The 19749-nt window shown below is 52.0% G+C and overlaps 1 protein-coding gene across 1 annotated transcript in view; it reads left to right on the top strand.

Annotated features, from left to right (window-relative positions):
* The window catches only part of CASZ1 (castor zinc finger 1), a 102874-nt gene that overhangs the window by 51221 nt on the left and 31904 nt on the right, over positions 1-19749 (top strand). The window contains exons 3-4 of the mRNA XM_054291861.1: positions 9883-10449; positions 16838-17675. Of these exons, the coding sequence (XP_054147836.1) occupies positions 9883-10449; positions 16838-17675 (1405 nt within the window). The remainder of the gene's footprint in view (positions 1-9882; positions 10450-16837; positions 17676-19749) is intronic.

The following is a 19749-nucleotide window of genomic DNA, read 5'->3' on the forward strand; positions in this document are numbered from 1 at the left end:
GGGTGTTTGCAGTCAGTGATAGCACAGGCACATGGACAGGCTCACAAGGACATAGGAGATAAGAAGATGAGCTCTAATGACCAGAAGGAAGAGCGACAAAAAGCAAGACATGGAATTAGAGTGGTGTGAGCGCTGGGAAGCATGGAGTGAGTGCCCACATGGCCCGGCCATGGGGTTGCTCTCCCATGCTGTTCTGACAGGATTGCCGAGTTAACAACTCAGGCATGACCCTCTGCTTTCACACCAGAGCTCTTTCTCCTCTGGCCTGATCATTCCTTCCAACAGGATGGAAGCATTTCTCCTAACCACACTGCACAATGTTTGCAGGTCGCAGACATCTGCAGGGATTCAAAGAGCCCTTGAGCTCCCAATATGGTGTGTAATGGGCACCTGCTCTGGATTCACAAGAGTTCAGCCCCACTTGGGGGTCACAGAAACCTCTCAGGGCACTGAGTGCCCCCTTTGCACAGCCAGCCCAGAGCAGTTACCCACTCACACGCAGCTCAGGCAGCAGCCAGGCGCTGTGGAGAGGACATAGCATGAGCTGGGAGGCTGAGATGCTCTGGTTTGCTCTTTGTATGCAGCCCTTGTTGAGGTTTCACTCACCTCCTGCAGGCTGACACACTGATTTACTTTGCAGGACCTTGGAAGACCACAGTAATGAACTTTCTCTGGCCCTGCATTTCTTAGTGGTGCAACAAGCATTCACGCTCCCAACTCCTATTTAGCTCCCGACTTCCCACTGCAGTTAATTAGCAGCCTGCATTCTTTGTTAGGTCTGAGCTTGATAGTGCTGAAAGGGATTGCAAATTGCTCCTAAACTGCCGACCAAGTACCAAAGGGTCAGAGGGACCCTATTTTAGGAGCTGGCTCACTTAACCCCTGCCCTCGGTTAGGGATGAGCCCAGCCTGACGCCAGGGAGCTGGTGTCCCCTGACTTGGGTCCTGGTGGTTTTGGGTTCTCTGTAAAATCACTCATTGAAGACAGTCAGCAAGAGGAAGTGATGAAACTTTGAGCAATTCCCTTCTGAATCTGTCCTTTAAGAGATCTCTTGTCTCTCCCTGGTCCTTTTTGTTTCCCCTGTGTCAAATCTGGTGTCCTGTTGATCACACCTCTGTGTTCCCCTGCACCCCTGGCCTTGACCCCTTCGGTCTCCAGAGAGGGGTCTATGCAGAGGCTCAGGCCTTGGCCTCATCTTCACTCCCTGGGGGCTGGCTCCCAGTGAGGTAGCAGGCTTTGCTCCAGAGGCTTTCCCAGCCCTCTGCTCCCACCACCCTCCCCTCCCTCTCTGCACCCTCCGCGTCCTCCTGCGAGCGCTCCTGAGCACTCTGGGCTGTGGAGAGGTGAAGTTAGGCACTGTGTTTGCATTCAGTTTCCCCGACAACGCATCTGGCTTCACTGGGAGTTTTCTAAGGGCCGCAGGGAGCCTGCAGGGACCTGAGGGTGATGAGCTATTACTCTTCACTCTCCCTTTCATGTCTTTTCCCCCTTGGTTTTCTTCACAACCTGTGGGGAGATTGATGGCAGGATTGTGATGTAGATGTTAGCAGTTGTGCTTGATTTATAGAGTTACTTAGGCTGAGTGAGGCTACTTATGCTCCTCTGGATGGTAAACCTTTTAACCAGACTAAAAAATTAATAACAAATAAATAAGACAAGGAAGAGAAACTAGATCAGAAAAGCTGATCCTCTTGGCTTTATGTTATCTGAAAGAAAGATGGCGAGGACAGAAGGCTCCCAGGGAGCTGCTGCTCAGCCTGGGGAGCCAAGACCCTGCTCACTGCGTTGGGTTGGAGCACTGAGAGCAGGTTTGCTTAGGAAGGAAACTGCTGAAATGTCTTATCAAAGATCCTGCATTGACAAATGAACTAGGAAGTTTGCTGCAGGACACAAGGGACTTTTGAGCTTCAATCTCTCCTCTATCAGTATTTTTTCTCTGCTGTTACTCGATTTGCAATAGTACCTAAATTGCAAAGGCAGTGGGCCCGCTAAGCTGGGCAAGAAATCATTTCCCAGTGGGTGATCCATGAAGGGGAGCCCGGCAGAAGGGGAGCCTGCACGATGTCCTTTGCCCAAAGAGAAAGAACAGTAGCAGAGCAGGTGGCAGAATCAGAATTCCTGACGTTGTTCCCCACTTTTTTCCCCTCTTCTTTACACTCAGCACTGTGTAACTTGTATGCAGAAAGGTGTTCTTTTCTTGTCCTTTGGATGCTCCAGGGCACACGAGTGCAGAGCAAGGCAAAGGCAAGGGCAGAGATGAGGAGCTTTGCCTTGGCACTCGGGCGAGAAGCAGACCCTGAGTGGCGCTCTGAGCGAGGAAGCTGGGGGCAGACAAGATCAAAGCACATTCAGAGTAATTTTTGAGATCTGCCTGGGAAAAGGTTCAGACGTGCGTTACTAAAGAGCTGCAAGGAAGGATTAGTCCTGTCCTTGCTCGAAGTTGAACCACTTTCCCTGCCAGCTGTGCCAAGTGCCTGTGCAGAGCTGGTGGGGCAGGTCAGGGTGGGTGAGAGGGTCAGAGGAGCCCAGGTGAGGCAGAGGGGCCGGGACTGTCCCCATTCAGCCCCCAAGGGGACAGGGACGCTGCCAACCCTGGGCTGGGCTGCAGTGGGGCAGGTGAGGAGCCTGCAGCAGCACAGTGCTGAGCATTGAAGGTGTCCATCCTGCTCTGCTGCCTGCCAGCCAGCTCAGCCCTTCAGCAGGGACTCTGCGGGCTCTGGAGGACTTTTTGAGTTGCAGCCCATTGCACCATTGCAGCAGGAGCGGCTGTGCTAGGGCCAGCTCGCTCCTAGTGTGAGGTCTGCACTGCCTTTCTCTCCCTGGCCAGTGATATATGGCATAAATTAGGCCTCTGAAGGGGGATACTGCATCCTTAAGAAGAAATATGTCCTCATTTTTCTTAAACACCGTTTGCACTGAGTGAAATGTTTAGAAGGGACGCTGAGGGATAACTTTATTTCTTACTAGGGAGTTCAGAGCCGTTCAGTTAAACCCATAAAACACTGGGAGTAGGGAAGCTGACAGCCTGCCCGTGCATTAGAAAAGCCATTACTCATCTGGGGGAAGTTCACCCCATGCTGGAGCCTTGTGTTACCAGTGGGGTGGTCTAGGGGAAAACATGGGATCATCTCCCGTGGCCATCTGAGGGGTCAGTAGGATGCTCAGAGGTGGAAAAGACTCTGTAACCATCCGGCACAGTGATGTAGAGTGCTGATACAGAGACCCCAAAGCACTGGGTAAGGGTCACTGGTGGGTAATTGTCCTCATTCCCCGCCCCTGCATGGGGAAACTTTAGGCACAGAAAGCTGGGGAGACTGATGGCTACGCTGTGGTTGGAAACCAGGCTGGAAGCCAGCATTTCTGGTTCATAATCCCCAGCTTGAATCACCAAAACCAGATTGTATTCCAGAGGCAAGGAGTGAAGGACTGACCTCCTGTTCTGTTTCTGTCACAAAGCCGTGTTCCCAAGTGGAGCTGACAGTCTTGACTCCATCTTCATTGCACCAATGTGCAGCCCTTTCTTCCCAGTGGGGTTTACAAAACCTCCTGGAAGATGAAGGCAGGGGCTTGTAGAAAATAGGAATGGGAATTCCTGTCCTGGCTGGTGGTTGGTGCTGTGGTGAGCTGCATTAGAGGTGCAGGCTGCCACCATTCCCCCAGTGAGTGGCTGTTGGAGAGGACAGGGCCACCCAGGGCTCCCAGAGTCACGGCAGACAAGGCATTGGCCACCAAGGGGGTGGTGGCTTTCTCTTTGATATTTTATTTTTGGAGGCTTGACACCAAAAGATTTAATATTTGTTTGAAATGAGAAACAGTTCTCGAGTGAATTTGGAGAGCCTGGGAATTAATGTCAGACCCCCCTCCCCTCCCTAAACATCCCTCCTCCCCGTCAACTGAGTCCCCCCCTTTCAATTTCTGAAGCTTGCTGATTTGAATATTTATAAATATCAGTAAATTATTTATTGTAGCAATCTGCTGTGCCATTTCACCAATCGCCGTTAACACTTTAGGGCTTGCTCTTGAGGAGGATGCGACGGGAGGAGACGGCACCTGGGGCGGGGGGCAGGCGCTGGGGAGGGGGTCCTGCCTGCCTGGGAGGGGTTGGGTCTCTCTGTGGGCAGCCCTGGAAGGGTTGAGATGTTTGCAGGAGAGGATGGGGAACCTTCTGTGTCCAGGATGGGGACACTGGGAGAGGACATGGCTGAAAAGGGAGGCTTGTATGTTGTAAGGGGGTGGGCTGCTTGTGCCCTGTGGCATGCAGGGACCTGGCCCTGACTTACAGCTCTGCACTCACTGCTCTTTACTTGTAGTGTCTGCTCCCCTGAGAGGAAAATTCCTCTTGGTTTCTCCTGTCTCGTTCTCTCCTTTCAGAATTACACTCCCTCACAGAAAACGCACACTGCTCAGGGATGCTGTGGCTGTTTTCTGTTTGGGTAAAGGAGGGGCTCCCTGTGTTCACAAGCTCTTCTCCCAGAGAAGCCCCATCAGCAGCCCAATGGCCGGGTGATGAGAAACAGGCTGGCAGCCCCAGAGCAGGGCACCAGCATCTCTGGAGCCCGTGGCTTCCCCTGCTCTCAGGGCATCCTGTCATCCCTGCCCAGTGCCTGCCCTGCACTGGGGCTGGGGGATCAGGAAATCACAGCTGAGAAGGCTGAGCAAGGGGAAGCATTTGGGCTTGCTGAAGGGAGCTGGCACTGCTCTCTGCCCCTTTGGGCCAGGGCTGGACCAGGGTTCAGCTCTCTGGGAGCTGCAGATAGGGAGGAAAGCAGACCCTTGTGGGTCTATAAATGCCAGTGTAGGGCGCAGGAGAAATCAAGCAGTGAGGACTGCAGGCAGACTGTGCTCTGGCAGTCTGTGGGGACCAGAGCAGCGTGCCCAGCCTTTCCTGCCCGGTTTGTAGATGGGGTGTGTGGGGAGAGCCCTCGTGGCTGTGGGAAAGCAGGGAGTGAAGCTGGCAGCTCTCGGGTAAGGACGCCCTGGCTGCTCACTCCGTTTCCCCTCCCACGTCTCTCATTCTCCTTCTCCTGGCTGCCCAGTGCTGAGCTGGAGCCTGTCACGTCTGACTCTACACCGAGGGCTTTCCCCAGCTCCTCGCAGGCACGCACGGGCGGGATCCATGCTTCCAGGGCAGAGGACGTTGTTAAAGAGCCTTTGTGAACTCCCCAAGGTCAGCCAGAACAGACAGCATCCACTAATCCAAGGTCATTTCCTGGGCTAAAAGCAATAAAATGTTTTATTGATAAACTGAAGAGGGGAGAATACGCACTAAATCCACTCTCAGACATTGTGGGCCATGCCTGGGATGTTCTGCCTTTGCCCTGGCCCTGCCTAGGGCAATAGACACGTCTTCATGCTGGAGGGAGAATATTTTCTGGTAGGGGCTGAGCACTTGGCTGCCTTCCCTGCCTCCTCCCAGCATGCGGCTGGGCAGTGCCAGGGCATTGCTCCTTAGAAGCATGTTCCCAATGTTTGGCTCCATTTTAGGGACTGCAGCTCAAGTGTGAAGAGGCTCCAGTGTGCAGCATCCTCACCTCCCACCCCAGCGAGCCGTGCTGCCCTCCCTGCTTGGGACTGCTGGGCAGACTGGAGTGTCTCCAGTCAAGTTTGCACCACAGTGGTTAAAAAAGAAAAGGACTGTGCATGCATGTCAGCCCTCCTTTCTTCCCCCTCCCCGCCCCAAATAATGCTGTTAATAATTAATCAAATGAGAGCTTGCAGCTCCTGGAAAGCTGGCAGTGGGACCTCCCTCCTGAACGGAGCTGCTCAGCTGGGCTTAAAACTCTTCAATAGGAATATGAAAGCTCCATCTGTTCGACGTAGCCGGCCTTGTGAAGTGACAAGGCTGTCCCTCCCCAGCCAGCACCCTGTCCCCCCAGAACTGTGTCCTGCCCCAGGGCTCTGCCCTGCACCCCGGCTCTGCCCAGCAGAGAGCTCCTGCTGCTGCCCTCCACCCATGCCAGCTGGTTCACCCAGCTCCCACACGCCCTTTTTCCAGCTGGGACCCTTCCTCCCCTCTGTCAGGGTGTGTTTTCATTAACCCCACGCTAAAGCCAGGCTTGGGCTCTCTCCTCCTCTCCCTGCAAAGCTAGGTTTATTATCAGTGTAGCAGTGTGCCCCTTGGCTGGGATGGCCCGTTTCTGCCCGGGCTGCAGATCCTTTTGTTCCTGCACACCGTGTGTCCCCCACAGCCCGTTTTGTGCCTCGGGGGAGGCAGGGCTGAGCCGTGCCCAGCTTGCAGCGCTGCGCTGTGCAGTTGGGTGAGCTGCTGCAGGGCTGCATGCAGGGACAGAGCCAGGCTCTGCATGGGAGCTGCTGGCAGCACATGGGGTGAAGCAGGGGCAGCAGGGCAGTAAAATGGCCTGGTGAGCTCTGCCCACCTCTCTGCCAGCCCTGGCTGCAGCAAGATCTACCTGTCCTTCAAAGGGAGGATTGCCATCAGGATGCCACAGCGATGGGTACAGAGGCGGGAAGAGCCCGTGTCTCCTCCAAGGGTGTGGAGAGGGGCAAAGAGGAGTAAACTCCCGGTGGCATTGTTTTCAGAGGAAGTGCTCAGTGTAAATAGAGCTTGTGGGAGAGTTTGTCCCGGGCAGAGATGAAAAGTCCGTGTGACAGGATCAGGTTATAAATGGCTTCCTTAGATTGATGTGAAATCAAAACATTTCTATTTAGACGAAGAAAATGAAGGGGGATGTTTACTTAGCCTGGAATCTTTAAACAGTGATTTGGGGTGGGGAGCTCGGCCTGGGGGGAGGGTGCCTCTGCCTGGCTCCTGGGATCTGGCAGTGCCGACCTTGGGCAGATAGAATGATCCCTCATCCAACAGCTCAGCTTCCCTCCCTCTGCCCGAGAGAAGGAAACACAGGTGCTCTGGTCTCCTCCAACCTGAGACTCATGTTCAGCAATTCTCTGTAAGGGTTTCCCTTCTGCTCCTGGACTTGACAGCCCAAAAGAAGGGAACAGGAATCTGCCTCGCATTCCATAGAGAAGGAAGTAAGGGAATGAAATGATAAAATGTGTCCAGACTTGGAGAGAGGTGGTTGCAAGGTTGGCCGGAGAAGCTAGAGGTTTTGATTTCCACCTATATTGGAATAGGTGAGATATAGAGCCCTGGTATTTCAGAGCAAATGCCATTCCAGGAAGGTCTCTGGGAGGGTTAGTTCTATAGATCACGGAAGTGGCGTGTTTTCAGAACTCGCTTTATTTTTAGCTTAAACTTTAGGAAAAGATTCTCAAAATGTTGAAGAGGAAAAATCCCAAACAGAAGAAGGGAAAGGAAGGATGCCAAGGGGCAGGGCAGGAGCTGAGGGGGCAGAAGCTGGAGAGGTAGAGGGGCAAAGCCAGGGTGTGTGAGATGGAAGGAGGCAGAGCAAGAATGGAAGACAAGTTGCAGGCTCCCTGGAATTGCTGCATACGCGGCAAGTGCAGCCTCAGGAACGTCTGTTCCTCTTTTCCTTTGAATAAATATTTATATATTCATTTGCCAGCTGGTGCACACACTTGGCTGCTCACCTCCAGACCAGAATAATGGGATCTGCCTTCCTGGCAGAAAGGGGTAGGGCAGTGAGGGTTCGGGCTGCCGAACGTGTGCCTCCCGGTTCTCTCCAGCTGCGAGCGGTGCTGATCTCACCCGTTAAGTAGGGCTGGCTATCGTGAGAGCGTGGACGGGGAATCACCAGGCCGTGCTTGGGAGTAGAGGCCGGTGATTCCGTGCTGACCCAGTGCCCTGGCCCCGGGCAGGCGCCGCGTGGAGGCTCCGTCCCAGCCGCCTGCAGCCAGCGGGGCTCTCCTGCCCTTGGCCCGAGCCCACGGCCCTGAGCTGTAGGTGTCCTGGCCAGGCTCCACTCGGAGCTCACAGCAGCCTCCTGAGGTTCCTTCCCTCTGTGGTACCAGCTGGACACAGGATCAGCCTCCACTTTGTGCCCTAAATAGTGGGAATGCAATTGGAAGGGAGGGTGCCAGCAAATCAAGACTCGCAGCTTTATGGGCATCTGCCTGTGCCCATCTGTATGTGCGAGGGCTGCAGGCTTGTGTTGGGGAATGCGTGAAAAAAGGAATGCGTGGGGGAAGGCGCAGGAATGTATTTTGGGGAGATGGGACTTCTTAACCTGTACATGTAGGACTGTGTTTACGGAGTGTGCCAGCGCATACACACAGCTCTTTGAACAGCTGTAATTTCTAGATGGGGAGGTACGTGTTTGGGAGCACCGTGTGCTTTCCCTTGCTGAAAGCATGATTGCACGTAGGTGTTAGTGCCGGGGGGTGCCTTTGGAAAGTGGAGGAGTACATTTTGCCTCCCTTTGTGTGGGGGGCTGATATATTTGTCGGGGGGTTATTTTTCTCGCAGTCCTTGACAGGGAAGCGTGTCTGAAGCTGTCAGGAGTTTACGCTAAGCAGCCACTCTCTGGCTGTTGGACAGCAGGTCTAAAGTTTCAGTCTGTTTGTATTGGGCTGTCATGTTACGGGATTAGGGGCTGTCACAGTGGCTTCTGGGTGCATTGTACGGGGTCTGATTAATCTCAGTGTGCTTCTGTGGAGCAGCACCTCTGTGCTGGTGACAGGGAGGTGTGAGCTGAGCTGCACGAGGGAGTCCTGTGCAGTGGAGGAGCCCGTTCTCATCATTTGAGGTCTGGAGACATGTTCTGTTCGCTCTACATGTGACTGGCTCCTCTTTCAGCACAATGTAAAATCCAAGACCCCATTTTGGAGGGGCCTCCACCTCCAACCATATCCCCACAGTAACTCTTGTGGCATGTGTTTTATTGAGCGCTCTTCCTGAGCCCTGGATTGCAGGGCAGGGTCTGCCTTGGCTCTCCTCTGGGGGAAGAGCCAGGCTGTGTGTCCATTGCAGTCCTTTAACCCTGCTTAGTCCGGGCATCTCTCAGAGGTCTCAGAAATAAGGAGAGAAATGAGACAATGCAACTGCTTTAGAATAATTATTTTGCTTTTACTTGGGATTGAACCTTGTTAATTGTTGGTGCAATAATTATGCAAGTGACTCTGATAGAGACCGTTTAGTTCAAGATTCTCCATGACCTTGAAGTTAAGACCTTACCTTCTTCCTCTCTCCCCCCACCTTCTTCACCCCTCCTTTACTAGCTGTCACATATGAATAAACTACATTAAAATAACAAACTCACACTAATTAGCTGATTGTGCTGGGAAGTATGAGAGCAGAATTTCCTGTGTGCGAGACTGAGCAGGCAAAGGGGCCTGATCAGCCAGTACCAGCCCACAGTGATTTTCTCCATACTGCTGTGACACACCAGTCTAGTTGTGATGCTCCAGCACACACACTTTGCCAGGGCTCCTGTCCTCCATGCTGGTTCTTTTAGGTGCATACTGGTTCTCTTCTTGAGACTATGCACAAACCCTTTTAGGTGATTTCCTCACTGTCCATAGGGTTAGGCTTGGGAAGCTGTTGTCCTTGCTAGAGGTGCTTGGGTGCAGTTGCTGGCTGGCGTGGTTCTGGCACCCACTACATGTGGGATAGAGCTAGAGACCTAAAGCAGGTGGTGCTGCAGTCTGCAGGAGGAGCAGTCCAGGCTTTTAACAAACTGGTACCCTGCCTCGGCCAGGAGCAAAGGTTGGTGCCACGCTCACCTGCCCGGGATGTTTGGGGTCTTTCAAAGCTGGTTCTGTCCCAGCACAAATTTGTTGTGGCCATTTTGGTCCCAGCAGATTCAGAGGATGCTTCTCACCAAGCTCTTCTGGCTGGGCTTCCACTCCAAGCTTAGGAAGCACATAGCAGCTCCACCTTTCCAAGGATGAGGCTGGCCGTGCCTGAAAGCCCAGCGGGTTGGCACCATCCTTTTGCTGTTTGGGCTCAAGTTGTCTGATCCCACTAATGCCCTTCCTTGCTTCTTTCTCCTCTCTCTTCCCAGCTGAAAGAACTATATGCACTGACGCAGCCTCAGGAAAACCCGCGATGGCTGCCAAGCGCAAAGGCGGCCTGAAGCTAAATGCCATCTGTGCCAAGCTGAGCCGCCAAGTCGTCTTTGACCACGGGGGAGCTGAGCAGGCACGTGCGGACAAGGGGCCACAGCAGGAGAGCAGCAACAAGGACCTGCCCCAGCCCGGCACCAAGGAGCTGGGGACAGAGTTTTCAGATGGACTCAGCTGCGTGCAGAAGATCGAGGAGGACAAAAGGAGGGAGGTGATCGAGAAGTGGGTGAACGGGGAGTACAATGAGGAGCCCTTGCTGGGGCGAGCGGAGGGCAAGGAATGCAAGAGCACCGAGAGCACAGAGGTGCCCCCTGAAGGGGTTTACATGGTGCAGCCCAAGGGCTGCAGCGACGAGGAAGATAACGGGGACGAGGCAGACGCTCTGAGGGGCTCCCAGGACGGCAACTTCTTGGATGACAGGGATTCAGATGGGCCAGCAAAGGACGATGCCTACCGGTCCTCCAGTGGCGAACCAGGCTCCAAGCTGGGGGCAGGAGCCACCTCAGGTAAGCCCTCTGTGCCCTCCGTTTCCTGACACAGGGCAGCCTCAGAGTTACATTTTCTGTGTCCATGGCAGGTCCTGCAGCACCTGGCAGCCAAGGGGAGGAGTGAGAGCCCTGAGCCCCCAGCAGAGGCCTGTCATTTTGCTCTTGGGACCACAGGGAGTTTGCCTCTGGCTTGGCCTCCCCTTCCCAAGAAGGGTGGTGTGAGGGTGGACGTGGCTGGATAGTTCTTTCCAGACCACAAATCCCTGGGCAGGGACCGGACCGGGCGGGACGGGAGCAGTGGCCGGGATGAAGGTTCTGGAAGGAATGGCCGTCGAGGCGTTCCTCCAGGGACTGGACCGGATTAGGGGGAGCCTGCGGGAGGCTGAACTGAGCCAGGGCAAGGCTGGGACGGTCCCTACAGAGCCACCTGACAGTGAATGTCACAATCCCTTCCTGCTGCTCTGTGGTGCCTTGGCCAGGCAGAGGGGCTGAGGTGATGCTCGTGTCGTGGTGCTGCCTCCCCTCACGAGGGTCTCAGTCCTCGAGCTTTGCCCACCCTGAGCTCAGCATTGAGCTGGTGAAAATGCCACTCTCAAAGCAAAGTTTCCCCTACCGTCTCCTGTGTTCTTCCTCTGGCCGTGTTTCCTATTTTCAGATTGCTTCTGCTTCATTTTTGTGGTTCATTCAAAAGCTGAGGTCAACAAGAGATGTTGGGGAGAGCCTCAGATGACTTTCTTGCTCCCTTTCTGATACCCAGGTTTCCCCCAGATCGATTTGAGGGGGTGTATGAGTGCCAAGCCTCGATGAAAGCTTTGGGTGAATTGAATTCTCTCGGTTAGGGCAGAGCAGCTCCCTCCCCATTTGTCACTCAGCCGGGCTGGATCTATAATTGAAAGATCTTCCCCTAATCTGCTCCACCTGCACGCACCCCTCCCCTGATCTCAGCACTTTGTGAATCCATCAAACTTTCCTCCTTTTGTGTGTGCGCATGTTTTCCTCCTCCTGTTAATAATGCAGCTGAAACTCATCTCCGTCTGTCCGTTCCCCTTCTGGAGAGGCACATTCTCCAGTCTTCACGAGTTCAGTGGCAGCGCACATAATTATGCATATAAGATATAAACAGAGCTGTTTAATTATCCTTCGCCACATCAGTGACAGAGTAATTAACAAACATTGCAAGATCAATGAGGGAAAGTGTGACCTTCAGTTTCCTTTGATAGGAAAGCCCTTGTCGTTCCCAGACACAAGGTGATTGTGCCTGGACTCTGGTTTAGTTTGTTTTAATTCACACCACTCCACCCCACCTCACCATTTGCAGCTTTTATTTGCTATAAAAACTAAAAGGAGGGGAACTTAAATGTAAAAACAAAAATGTTCCCAAACTAGAGAAAATGGAAAGAAGCTGAGGTTTCTCACTGGGTGAAGAGATTTAAGTAAAATACTTTTGCAGGGCTTTATTGTCAAAGGATTATGCAAAAATGGGTAACTGTTTGGGAAGGGGGGGTAGCTGAAGCTTCATTTATGTCTAAGGCAGGTAATGGCACATGAGGCGTCCAGTTTACATATAGAACCACGTGGGATTTGACTTGCAAACAGACGTGCTGCTGTGTCTTGAGCGTCTGCTTCAAGAACCTTGTTATAAATGTCATTTGCAACATTTCCCTGAAAGCACAAGAAACATCCCTTGCCTTGGAAAGGACAAAGTTATTTTCCTTTACTTTTTCTGTCAGTGTTCAGGAAATGAATTTTCAGCTGTTCATCACCAAGTCCTCTCAACACCTAATGTTACTGAGTGTGAACTGAACTTATTCCAGTGAGATTTGGAATTTCCTCTGTCGAAAAGGAGGAATTTTTTGGTGGGATGAAAGGAGAGGAATACAGCTCTGCCCTCCCAGTCAAAGTGGCTTTGGGGGAGTCATCACAGAAACCTTGATTTGAAGAATCTGAGCACCACTTGCTCCCCTTGAGAACAGAGGGTGCAGGGCTGACAGTGCTGAGCAGTGTTTAAAGCTGAGCCCAAACTTGTGTGAAAAGCAGGAGCCACACAGAAAACCAAATCCTGCATCTAACAGGCTTTCTTGGTCAGTGGGAAAAGTGATCCTAATTATATGGGGATGAGAAGGGTTCCTGGTGTGTACACATCTTGTCCACTTTCTGGGGATTCAGCTCGTGCCCATGTCTTCCACCAGTGCCTCTCATGGTCTGTTGCCAAATCCTGGCCACTTTTGTGTCCTTCCAGGCTGACAGGAAGGCTTGGTGTGCATTAGGCAGAAGTTCACAGATACTCACTCAATTGTATTCAAGCCTTGTGCTTTGAAACAAGATGAAGTTTCTTTTCCAGCCCCCCCTGGGAAAAACAAGACTAAGGAGTTGGTGCTCAGTCTTGCCCTGTGCCCTGCTACGCGTGAGGAGTCACAAAGCTGGTGTCTGTCAGGAGATGGGTGTCAGGAGCTGATCTGGATGTGCAGATGTGTTTGTTCATTCGTTCAGGCACCCTCTGTTGCCCACTGACCGGCCCATGCTTCTCTGTGGACATTTATATATAGCAATGAGATTTCTCGGTGCGGTCTCTGACACAGATCCCGTTCCGCAGTCGCTCACTGACGCACACACACCCAGGCAGATTTTCCTACACATGTTCTTCACTTTGGCTGTTACATAGTGGGCTAAAGCAGTCGGAGTAGGAGCTTCCCCCTGTACAAGCTTTTGGATCTGCCTTTCTTTTCTTAGCTTCTTGGCTACGTCTCTTGGAATATTCATTGGCCCCGTTTTCAACCAGGAGAGTTTTCTCTTCCTAATTTCCTGGGGAGACTTCACTTAGGAGAGCGTACACGCCAAGTGCCAGTTTCTTGCTCATCATCCTGTATCCCCCAGGTCTATGTATTTTCCCTCCCAAGCAGAATAAAGGACAAAGCCCTGGCTGGGATGTCCCATCCCCCAGTATCCAGACCTTGCACTCCATTTGGGCTGTTTTGCTTTTCCTTCCATATATAGTGTGCTGCTGCAGGCTATTTTTAGCGCCTTTTTTGCTAGCTTCGGATCCTTTGTGATATGATAGCTGGTCTGAGACACACAGATCTCTGCTCTTTGGCAATGCCCACAAATGGAGAGCAGCGACTGGGGGAGAGGGAGCCCTTTATTATCACACAGGAAAGGAGAGGAAAATGCAGTGCAGGGAAGGGGGAGGAAGACACTGGGATAATGCTTCCTGTGGCTTCCAGGAGTCCTCACAGGGAGTGTTTCCCAACGATTGTCCTGCTTCATTTTTGTCTGTTTGTGGAAATGAGGGGGTTTTCTGTCAGTTAGGTCATATCAATTACGTCTTCACCATTGTCTGAAAGTGTATGTGAAGTGAGGTGGCTGAAACTCCTATAAGTCTTCTGGTGAGCCAGCTCCCTTCTGTAGCAGGGTGCCTCCACTGGAGGAGCCTCTGTCCTTCATGTTAGGTGCCTGAGCAATTAAATGCAGGTTGTCTTGACTTTATGGGATGTGTTGGGCTTGTTGGGCTCATGGTGGATTAGTAGAGCTGCAGTTGCTGGCAGTGAGCAGTGGGAATTGGCCACAGCATTTGAGAAATGTGGGTGAGGAAAGACCGAGCAGCACCAACAAAGCAGGGAGGGTGTTGTGATCATCTGGAACCAAATCTGAGCAAAGGAAGAGCAGAATTCAAGGTGGGTTTGGGGATTAAATCCATGACAGTGAAAGCTGAGCTCAGACTTCACAAAGCTCAGAAGTAGTTCTGGACCACCCCCCTTCCCCTTTCCCATAGGCTTGGATTTTGCACCTGTTTACCCAGCTGAGGTACAGCCACATGGTACCAAAGATGGGGCACACTGGCTTTCAGGGCAGTGGCTGAAGCTAGCAGAAATCACATTTAATAGTTTCGTTTTGTATCAGATCCTTAGTGTGGTCTTCTTTTTCCCCTTGCAGCTTGACACAAGCTGGCTAGAGTTTTTCTGTGCAGTGCTTGGAAATCAGGGCATTATGAGCAAAGCTGGGATTTGTTTTACTGGTCCAAAAAGAAAGGAAAAGCAGAACAGGGAAAGCAGGTTTAACAGAAACAGGAAATTGTTAGACCCAGTAGGGATTTCATGGGTTCATTCTCTTCTGTTGGGTCATAGGGCTACACTGAAGTGGAAGTGGGGAAAAGAAAAATAAGAGGTGAAGAGGAGAACTGCTTTAAAGCAGAATGAAAATTTTTATATGCTGTGTGTGAAAGATAAAGTTATCCTTCAGGCAAGTCTTGTTGCTGGACCCAGTGAGGAATGGTTCTACATTTAACATCCTGTAAGGTTAATACCAACCCATGAGGTTGTGCTATGCCCTGGGCCTGACACCGCAGGGGCATTGCCACCCATTCTGTGACTAACAGGGTGTTTATTCTGGAGTCAGGCATCCCAAATCCCATGCAGAATGCTGGGCTTAAGTGCCTGCAACTGGAAGGTCATTTTGGGCTAAAGCAGCTCCCAGCAGGTGTGGCTTTGTCCCTTGCCTTGCAGGCTCTGGGCGTGTTCTCGCATCGCCTTCCCCCAGAACCACGCACACAGGAGCCAGCGTAGCAGCACTTCTGCTGCAGTGAAACAGCTATTCCAGGCAGTCCTGGAGCAGGAATGTGACCTTCATGGTCTTGCCCATTTAGTGCCCGTCACAGGCGGTCTTTTCCTCCACAGAGTCCTGTGAAAACTGATTTGTGGGAGCTGATGGCTATTGAACTTGGGCTGTGCTCATTGACAGGCTCTTGGTGCACGGAAATGCTCTCGTGTACGTGCCTGCCTGGGCAAGTGGCATCACTGGCTCTAAGATTCCCCACTTCTTAGGAATCTTTTGGATCTACTGACCTGCTCTGTGGCAGCATCTTGGTGCCTTCCTTTTCCAATGTGCTTCAAGGCAGTGTTGCTTTGTTTTGAGTGGGACCCCATGCCCAGAACTTCCCTTCTGCTGCCAGTGTCCCTCCCCGTGCCAGCTGCCTGGGGAGGAATGTGCCTGCCCATCAGAGCCAGAGCAAGTGTTGAGTAAAGATGATGAGGGAGGTTTGAAGGACTCCTGCACACAGTAAATCTTTACTCTGCAGTAGAAAGCAGGAGGGAGAGGAGGAGGAGGAGCGCTGTGTCACACTGAAGCCTAAACGAGGCCAAGCCGGCGCATCAGAGCAGTCTTTATTTCCTCCTTTACACTGATATTGGGTGACCTCCAGATGTGTGTTCTCCCCATCATGGTGGGCTGTGAAACTGCCTGAGGGAGTAGGGGACGGAAGAAGGGAGGGAGAGACCCAAGGAAGGACAGCTTTTGCTCATTCTTCCTCCCTTTAACCAAGCTCCGTGAAACTAACCCCTTCCTGCCCCTTCCCCAGCCCATGCTCCGGAGCACTGGCTTTCTCCCCCTCCCTGGAGCCCACATCAGGACAGCAGCTTTCTCTCCTCAGTCTAAATCCTGATGGAGAGAAGGCTGTTCCTTACCTGTTTTTCACCTGCATGGACTTTCCCTTTTCCTGGTGTTACTGGAAGCTGTTCCTGGCTGCTTGAGAGGCTGCCTGTAGGTTTCCATAGCATTCGCTGGACTGTGGCCCTTTTCCACATGGCAAGTGGTAGCTGTCCATTTACAGGAATTGAGATGGAGGAGAGCAAGCTGAGTGAATCCTTACAAAATTGACAAGGAAGGGAAGGGAAGGACTGCAACAGTGATGGGGAACTGTCCTGTCTTTGCCTTGCCTTCTTCTCTCCTTCCTGCACTCCCCATTGCCAGGTTTCTCGTGCACACAGCCTTTGCTGCTCTTCCACTGCCTTGATTCATCTCTATCTCTGCTCTTTCCTCCTCTCTGCACTGTTCTATTCTGCCCTCCTCCTGCTCCACCCCATACATTGCCTTGCCCATCTCCATAACCCATTTCACACCATTGTGTCCTGCCTGCTCTCAGCCAGCCCTGCTTTCTCTTCACCAACATACACAGCGTTTTCACATGGGTTTTCCCCCTTACACATGCTGCCATCTATCCTCTGAGCACCTCCTTCCATACACAAATATACACAAGGACAGATCTGTACAAACCTTGGCATATTGGCATTGGTCTCACTTCCAGTAAAATTACTTTTTCTTCATATTAGGCCAAGGCAAGAGTGCAGAGACATTTATGAAACTTTGTTTAATGTACTGAAAAGCCATCGGCTAGAACATTTAGGAAATTGATTTTCCTGGCATTGATGAACTCTTTTTATTTTACCCCAGTATTAATTACTTTTTTTTTTAAACAAATTAATTTAAGAGTCATAAAACCTAACAAGTGAGCCAAACGTCAGTAGATCATGTTCCCCTCTCCCCTTCCTCCCCCTCCCCACTACTAGCGCTGGTATGGGAGGAGAAGAAGAAAAATCAGTGCCTGGTGTGACTCTCCCCTCTGGTTTCACCGCAGGGGAAGCTTCATCACTGCGGGATTACGCCGCCACCACCATGAACGAGTTCCTGGGCATGTTCGGCTACGACGACCAGAACATGCGGGATGAGCTGGCGCGCAAGATCAGCTTCGACAAGCTGAATGCTGCTACCTCAGAGGCCGCCGCCGCCGCCTCCCTCCCCGGCGAGGACGCCATGAGCAAACGCGCCCGCTTCTCCAAGTACGAGGAGTACATCCGCAAGCTGAAGGCCGGAGAGCAGCTCTCGTGGCCCATGCACTTGGCCAAGTCGGAGGAGCTGGGCTCCAAGCTGGGCAAGGAGCCGTCCCCGGTGCTGGCACAGCCCATCCGCGTGCCGGGCGCTGACGCCTCCATGCTGACGGAGACCAAAGCCACCATCCTGCCACTGCCCTCGGCCAGCAGCTCCCAGATGCAGGGCCTGATGTCGCGGGCCTCCAAATACGACTTCTTCATTCAAAAGCTGAAGACGGGTGAGAGCATCAGGCCACAAAATGGCAACACTTACAAGAAGGCCTCCAAGTATGACCTAGAAAACGTCAAGTACTTGCACCTTTTCAAGCCTGGGGAAGGAAGCCCAGATATGGGAGGAGCCATCGCCTTCAAGACAGGCAAGGTAGGCCGGCCTTCCAAGTATGATGTGAGGAACATTCAGAAGCTCGCTCCAGTCAAAGCTCCAGTCCCCAGCCTGGCCCCTGCTTCCCTCACCAGTACCCCCAGCAGCACTCCGGTGGCCGGGCCAGAGCAGTCCATCTCATTGCCATTCAACACTCCTGAGTACCTGAAATCAACTTTCTCCAAGACAGACTCCATCACAACTGGAACAGTCTCTACAGTAAAGTAAGTGTACTCCCACTTTTCTTGTCTGAGTACTAGTGGGGGATCATACCATCAGTCTGTGTGTGGTTCAGTGGGCAATTCCAAATTCTTACCCTGTTAAATACTGCACTGTTCACGGGATGGTTCTCTTTGCTCTCTGTCAAAGTGTCTGCTCCTCTTTTACCTTACATCTCTATTTATCTGGTCTGCACTAAGGCTGTGACCTGCCATCAGCAGCTATGGCCATGAATGTGGAGTCCAATAGCTCCTGAGTTCATATGTTAAAATGAAAGAGGAGGGAACATGGTACTGTCAGCACTCTTAGGGTCAAGGTTGGAACTACTTTATTTTCTTCTCTCTCTGGTTTCCCAGGCATCTGGATGTGTCTGCAGGAGAACCTGATTCTTGTTTCTGTTTAACTAAAAGGCATGACTCTGCTGACTTTACTGTTAGCAAGATGGGGCTTTTTGTTTGTCCCAGAACTCATAAGACATTTTGGTGCCTAATTCCCATCAATTTCCATAGGAGTTAGGCATATACCTGCTTCTGTGGGGCCAGGCCTGTGTCTTCTCAATTTGCTTACACAAACAGAGGTGATTCAATTACCCCTCAGACTGGGCAAACTCATTAGCCCAATTACCACTAATAACCTCCTGCACATACGTTGCCAGCAGTCTCTGCAGTGATGCCATTGACTGAATGGAGGTATCTGAAGGTCTTGCCAAATCTTGGATTACTTTTTAATGTGCCTTCCAGAGGTGGGAGCTGTAGAAGAGATACACATATATGTCAGGCTGCAGCAGGGAGGAAGGCAGAGACTTCTCTGCCTTCTTGCCATGGTTTGGGTTTACTTGTTTCTCACTGTGAATCTGGGCTGTTGTGAGCTGTGAATCCCATGAGGTCATTTGTAGTAAGTCCAGGGCCTTCTGTCCTGCCCTCTGTGCCATCACACACACCTTGGTCCTCTGATGAGGAAAAGGCTTTTTTGTGTTTGGCATGTGGTCGTAGAAGGCCTTGAGCTTGCTTGAATGTTCTTTGCAGTCCCAGCAAAGTCTGCATCACCCACTTTCCCTGTTTCCCCATGTGGAAGGCAGAGCCATGTAATGATACCTGTGTTCCATGTGAAATGGTTGTTTATCAGCTGCCTGCAGACAGATGGGGAGCTCCATGGTAAAGGTGTATGGGAAAGGACAGAGGATTATTAACATCTGCATCTGCTCAAGGTCCTGCTCAGGATGGACCTGTGTGTGCTACAGATGACAGGCAGGGACTCCTATTAGTTAAAAGCACAGTGGTGTAAGTATTCCTGCAGACTCAGCGCCCTGTTTGATGGGTGACTTGGTCCAAGACTCTGTGCCTGAAGTGTCTTGAGAACATTAGCTGCCTGGGGCTCAGTTGCCATCCTAGAGCTGTGCCTAAAGGCACAAGCAAGATAAGCAAGCCTCTTATCTGCTGTGATGTAGCACTGGGATCCCAGTTTGCTTTCCTTTCTCTTGCTTGTTTTCCTGCCTCTTGCCAGATGTGGGTTTGCCAGCACCATGGTGAGCCTTCATCTGCCCACAGGGCTTCCTCAACCAGGGCATCATGGTGTGGCTGCAGCTGTAATGGAGGTGACCATGGCCTTCAACCTGGCCCTTCGTGTGTCCTGATCACACATTGCAGTACAGAATGGGCTCTGGACCCTTCTCCTTCAGGCTGCTCTCTAGATAGAGGTTCCCATGATAAAAGGCAGCAGCCCATTACCTGTGCTGGTGAAGGAAGTGCTGACTGGGGTATCTGGGCCGTGGCTTCCCATTCCCAGTCCCCACTGGGTTCAATAACCAGGCAGGAATTACCCTTTACTCTCTCACACATCTGCACATACACCCTTGCACATACATGGGTTTAAACTCTCTTAGATCCAATGCCATTAACCTGCCCTGAACTCGTCTACCTTCGAGTGAACTCCCAGTGGAGGCTGGGCACGGGCAAAGCACATAGAGGGGATGGTGTGCAGCCTGTCTGGAGGTGCACTGGGGTGGCCCTGTCTCTTGGGTAGGCTGGAGTCTGGCCCTGCATCTAATTTTCCTCACTAAGGATGTCATTTTTATCTGCT

Source organism: Melozone crissalis, unplaced genomic scaffold (genome assembly GCF_028551555.1).
Source record: "Melozone crissalis strain CALT ecotype California unplaced genomic scaffold, PUWL_Pcris_2 ptg000107l_1, whole genome shotgun sequence".
Classification (NCBI taxonomy): domain Eukaryota; kingdom Metazoa; phylum Chordata; class Aves; order Passeriformes; family Passerellidae; genus Melozone; species Melozone crissalis.